The following is a 5523-nucleotide window of genomic DNA, read 5'->3' as shown; positions in this document are numbered from 1 at the left end:
AAATTGGGATAAGGATTCTAAGGATAGCACAACAGGATGAGACATTAGAAGGTGACGGCAACCCTGTGAGACCAGCACCGTCCCACCCTAAAGAGGAGACGGATGGCCTAGGACGGGGCAACGTTGAGATGCAAACCCATGTTTTACTCTAAAGACCCCTTGCTCCTAACCCCTATTCTGTGTGGCCTCCAAAACATTTCCCCTGTGTCCTTCCCCAGAAGGGAGGAAGAGCAATTTGAGCCTGGCGGTGGTGCCCAGAGTCTGAGCATCATTCCTGAAGCTGAAGTCATTTCATCCTGGGAAGTGTCCAGCTGTGGCCTGACTTCAGGGCCAAGAAGTATGTGAGATTCCTGCTGCATGTTAGCTGAGCAAGTTTCTAGTAAGAAGGGGAGTGGTGTGATGAGTCGTTTAAGGGGGCAGCCAGATTTTAAGGGGAATGAGACAGATGTGGAGAGTGAGCCAGCTGTGTGGGGGGAAGGCCAGATGTAAGGAGGGGGGCGATACAGATGATAGGGGACAGGGACAGGCGTGTATGTGGAGGTAAGACAGAAGCTTTAGGACGGACTAGGAGGAGGGAGCCAGACCTGAAGGGGGTGAGCTAGATGCAAGGGTCTTCAGACAGACTGCTGCAGCCTCAGGCTTTGGGAGGGTGGCTGTCCCTGGAAAGGGATGATGCAGCCTGTGGAAGAAACACACTTTCTATTTAGGGAGGCTGCTTAGCCTCTGCAAAGAGTAGCTGCCCACAGGCCTGGCACCTGGCTGCGTGGAAATAAACAGAGACACGAAGCAATAATTGATGTCATGTCCTCTATCAAACCAGCCACCTCATCCTCTCCGGGCTTGAGGAGATTGCTCAGAGCTGCCGTGCTAGGAGGAGACTGCAGTGGCTAAATGACACTGTCCCCTGAACTTGTGCTTTATCCCCTCTGGGATTGGCTCCTGCTGTGTCCTCATGTGGAGAGCCTGCCACCCGACCTGCCTATTGAACTCTTGTCTTTAGCGGCCCACCTCAAATGCTACTCCCCTAAGAAGGCTCGCCTAGCACTTACATCCTGCCTTTCCCAAGTTGTGATTAATCCTTAGCCCATGAGCACATACATTAGAGTTGGAAACCCACTTTCAGATGGCCCAACCCTTCTTCTAAGGCATCCTGAACTCAGCCCACCCCACGCCAGGGCCACGCGAGTGAACTTCAGGGAATCCCTGGAACTGAGTGCAAAATCATATGCAAAACCAAATGTGCAGATGAATGAATAAACAAAATATGGTACACCTATACAATGAAATATTGTCCAACCATAAAAGGGAATGAAGTACTGACATGTGCCACAACATTGATGAACCTTTACATTATACCTAGTAAAAGTAGTCAGACACAAAAGGCCAAATATTGTACCATTCCATTTATAGGAAATATCCAGAATAGGCAAATCAAAAAAGACAGAAAAGTAAATAAGTGGTTGCCAGGGGCTGAGGGGTGGGGAGGAATGGGGAGTGACTGGATACAGGGTTTCTTTGGGGATGAGGAAAAAGTTCTGGAACTAGAAAATGGTGATGGTTGCACGACATCGTGAATGTACTAAGTGCCACTGAATTGTGTTCATTAAAATGGTGAATTTTATGTTACATGTATTTTACCACAATTAAAAAAAAATCAAATGTACATTTCTGGGGAGAAGTTTCCTAGCTTTCATCAGGTTCTCAAAAGGTTAACCAGCTCAGATCTTGTCCAATAACTTCATGATGAGGATGGTGATATGGAGACACAGAAAGGGGAGGCACCTGCCCAAGGTCACTCAGGGGCTGGTGGCAGAACCCTGCCAGGTTGTGTACCTGCCTGACCACTCCCCTCTCCCGCTCCCTTCTTCCCTTGTCCTTTAACCTACACTCTACCCTCCCTGAACAGCCCCCAGGCCTCTCTCCCACTCCCAGCCAGGCTACCCACAAGCTGTGTAACTTCCCAAAGTTCCAAGACCTTCCGGAAGCTGAGTGCATGGATAAGAGTTTCATGAGTGTTTGTCTTGTTCGCTAGAGTGGACCCTAAGCTCCCAAGAACAAGAGGAGATGTTTACTTTCCTCCATATCTCAGAGTTCCAGTGGCAGCCATGGATGTGAACTGGTCCTATCTCCCTTTAAGAAAGGGCTTGCTGTTCTTCTGCAAGGAGAGCAGTTAGCTGACAATCTCTGAATGAACATTCTTTTCCCAGATGTCCACACTGGGTTGGCCAAGACTTTGCCAGATCTGCAACACAGTCTGAGGCTCTCCCAGCCTGGTCCTGCTTCCTCCCCCACCCTCCTCACAATAAACCTCTTGCACTCCTATCTCCATCTGTGTCTGCTTCCTGGAGGGCCCAGATGACACAGTCCCCAGCCTGGAGTATCATAAACGTTCAGTAAATGTTGATGAAGTGAACTGAACTGGGGACTCCCTGGAGGGTGGAAGGAGGTTGGTGCCTAGGCCACTGAGAGCAGGAGAGGAGGGGCTGGTCATGGAGGATGGGTCAATCATAAGAGGAGGGAAGGTCTAGAGGGGCATGGAGAAGGGGCTATGCCCCTGGGAGAGGCCCAGTAATGGAGAACACATAGGGAGCCCAGGGAGTGAACAGCCCTACTGGCATCCTCCCTAGCTCCTCCTCTGTCTGGGGTATACTGCAGCAGAGCTCAGAAATGTCCCAGGAGACAGGGTCCAAAGAGCCCTGGCCTTTGGACTTGGGAGAACCAGGTTCAAATTGTGCTTCTGGTTAGTCGACTGACTCTATATCCTCTTCCTTGGTGGAGCTCAGTTTTTCCATCTGTAAAATGGGTACACAGAGCATCTCCCCAACCCTGGCATGATTTTGAGAATTGACTGAGACGTCCCTACAGTTTATGGAGGGTACTGTGTTGGGTAGTTTAAATGCATACTCTCAGTTAACCCTTACAGTGGCCCTGTGTGGGAGGCATTATGACCTCCATTTTACGTGAGAAAACTGTAGCTCAGAGAGGTCAAGGGACTGGCCCAAGAACACACAGCTAGGAAACAGGGAAAGCTGACATTGGAATCCAGTTCTGTCCCGCTCTAGAGCCCCTTCATTATTCCACACACAGTTTCTGAGCCACTGCTGTGTGCTAAACTTTGAGTTGGGATGGGGACAAAGGACAAGCCAGCCCTGCTCTCACAGCGTTGATATTCTCTCAGAGAGCTTGACAGCAGGCAACCACTTAAACAAACATAATAATTCCAGAATGCGTTAGGACTGGAAAAAAATATACTGGGTGCATTTATAAAGTTGAGATAACAGAGAAGGCTACTTTATTTGTTTTAAGATTTTTTAATATTTATTTTATTTATTATTATTAATTTTGGGCTGCATTGGGTCTTCGTTGCCAGGCGTGGGCTTTCTCTAGTTGCAGCGAGTGGGGGCTACTCTTCGTTGCGGTGCGCGGGCTTCTCATTGCAGTGGCTTCCCTTACTGCAGAGCACAGGCTCTTAAGCGCGTGGGTTTCACTAGCTGTGGCACATGGGCTCAGTAGTTGTGGCTCACGGGCTTAGTTGCTCCGCGGCATGTGGGATCTTCCGGGACCAGGGCTCCAACTCGTGTGCCCTACATTGTCAGGCGGATTCTTAACCACTGCACCACCAGGGAAGCCCAAGAAGGCTACTTTAAATTGGGGGTCAAGGGCGGCATCTCCAAGGACTGAAACAGACAGCGTGAGAAGGCCCCAAGTCCCCAAGTCGGGGTAAAAGCTTGGCTCGTCTGGGAACTGGTGGGCGGGGCAGGTCACCCGGCCCGTGTAGGGGACAAGCAGGGGCCACCGGGCAACTGAAGTCCATGGGGGGAATCAGGGGTTTTCCGCACCGCGTGAAAGGCTCGATCCCGTGGTGGCTGTGCGGAGGGGCCGAGGGACAGCAGGAGCCGGGCTGCAGGCCGTGGTGGGCGTCGGGGGCAGCGGGAAACGGCCGAGAGGGTCGCTGAGCCCCTACTTGCTTCCTCCGTTTCTCTCCCCCGCCCCCGAGTCGCTTCTCCCCCGCCCCTCCCTCGCCTGGCTCCGCCCCGCCCACCTGGCTACTGCCTTGTCGGCGCCCGCCGGCGCCTCCTGTGACGTCACGATCCGTGTCTGGGGCGTTCTCAGGGTCAGGGTCAGCGCCAGAAGAGCCGCCTGCGGCTGGCGCGTGGGCGCGGCAAGGCGAAGAAGGTGGTTTCCAAGCAGTCTCCGCCCAAGTTGTTCGGTGGGTGCGCGCCCCCGCTCGGGGCGCTGGTTGCTATGGACGCCCGAGCGGCCTCTGTTGGGCGGGCGCGCGCAGGGTCGCGGTAGCTGCCGCACAGCCCGGTTTTTCCGGGTCCCGGCGGGGCAGGGCCACGCTGACAACCCGGGCGGCACCATGAAGTCTCTAAAGAAGGAGTCCCGCCTTAGAATACCTACAAACAGATTCTTGGAGGCCCCAGAGAGCGTGAAAGGTTGGCGCTGGCTGCCTTGGGAGCTCAGGAAAGCCAGACAGGGGCAGGGGTTCTTGGGATTCACGACACAGGGCCTGGAGGATGGGGGTGACACCAGGATGGAGGTAAAGATCACGCGGGAATGGGGTACGGGACAAGGCGTGCCCTATACCTGTGTGTGGGCACTGTGCTGGGCAACAACGCTATCGGTGGTAACTGTGGGACCCCAGACCTCAGGAAACGGAGGAGGAGAAACCGATCAAGTATAAAGGCTGTGATATAGGAGCCCATAGGTATTAAGGGGGATCAGAGCGCCTGACCCAAGCCTTGGATGGTGGAGTTAAGGGGGATAGTTTTCTGAAGAAGGTGACATTTATGGCTAGTCAAAAAAAAAAAAAAAAAAAAAGCGATTTGCTTCTCCAAGTCTAGGGAGCAGCGTCAGCTGAGGCATGGAACTGTGACATTGATGGCCAGGGCAGAGGTGGTGAGTGTGGAGAAGGGGGAAAAGAGCCAGAGGGGACTGCACAGGTGATCAGGGACCAGACCACAAACTGGCTTCACATGCTAGGTCAGAAAGTCGGCATGCCGACTGCAACAGAAAGTTGCAGGCCTTGGGGAGACCCAGCCTCAGATTGTGGTGCGAGCTCAGTGTGAGGAGGGGGCAGGCCTGGAGACAGTAGGGTTCCCTGGGAGGCCTGGAAAGAATGCCTTTATTTAATGCTTCTTCATAGTATAAAAGTCCAATGTAGGCTACATTGAGATGCTCTTTCATGATATAATTTTTAACAGTTAAGAAAGAAAGAGAAAAATAGCTGGTCTTCCTTCCCAAGGGCAGTCAAGGGCTTTCCTAGGTACTGCCTCCTGCTTACCTAGTTTCTGGGGATCTTATCAGATTTGAACTTTCTGCTATAAACAAATCAAGGAAAGATTTTTTTCATTGCATATTTTTTTTTTTTTTTTGTGCGCGCTGTACGCGGGCCTCTCACTGCTGTGGCCTCTCCCTCTGCGGAGCACAGGCTCCGGACGCGCAGGCCCAGCGGCCATGGCTCACGGGCCCAGCCGCTCCGCGGCATGTGGGATCCTCCCGGACCGGGGCACGAACCCG

The 5523-nt window shown here is 52.8% G+C and overlaps 1 protein-coding gene across 9 annotated transcripts in view; it reads left to right on the top strand.

The window, feature by feature from the left end:
• Positions 1-4114: 4114 nt before the first annotated feature.
• MYCBPAP (MYCBP associated protein) overlaps positions 4115-5523 on the top strand; it is a 19861-nt gene continuing 18452 nt past the window's right edge. For 5 of the 9 annotated variants that reach the window (XM_028499541.1, XM_055090444.1, XM_055090445.1 and 2 more), the window contains exon 1: positions 4287-4439. In XM_028499541.1, coding sequence (XP_028355342.1) covers positions 4364-4439 — 76 coding nt within the window. In that variant the 5' untranslated portion in view covers positions 4287-4363. Of the gene's footprint in view, positions 4211-4264; positions 4440-5523 lie in introns of those variants that run through there. The other 4 variants (XM_007103567.4, XM_028499544.2, XM_028499547.2 and 1 more) reach the window with 3 other exon arrangements.

Source organism: Physeter macrocephalus, chromosome 14, assembly GCF_002837175.3.
Source record: "Physeter macrocephalus isolate SW-GA chromosome 14, ASM283717v5, whole genome shotgun sequence".
Classification (NCBI taxonomy): Eukaryota; Metazoa; Chordata; class Mammalia; order Artiodactyla; family Physeteridae; genus Physeter; species Physeter macrocephalus.
This window is presented reverse-complemented; position numbering and strand designations above follow the sequence as displayed.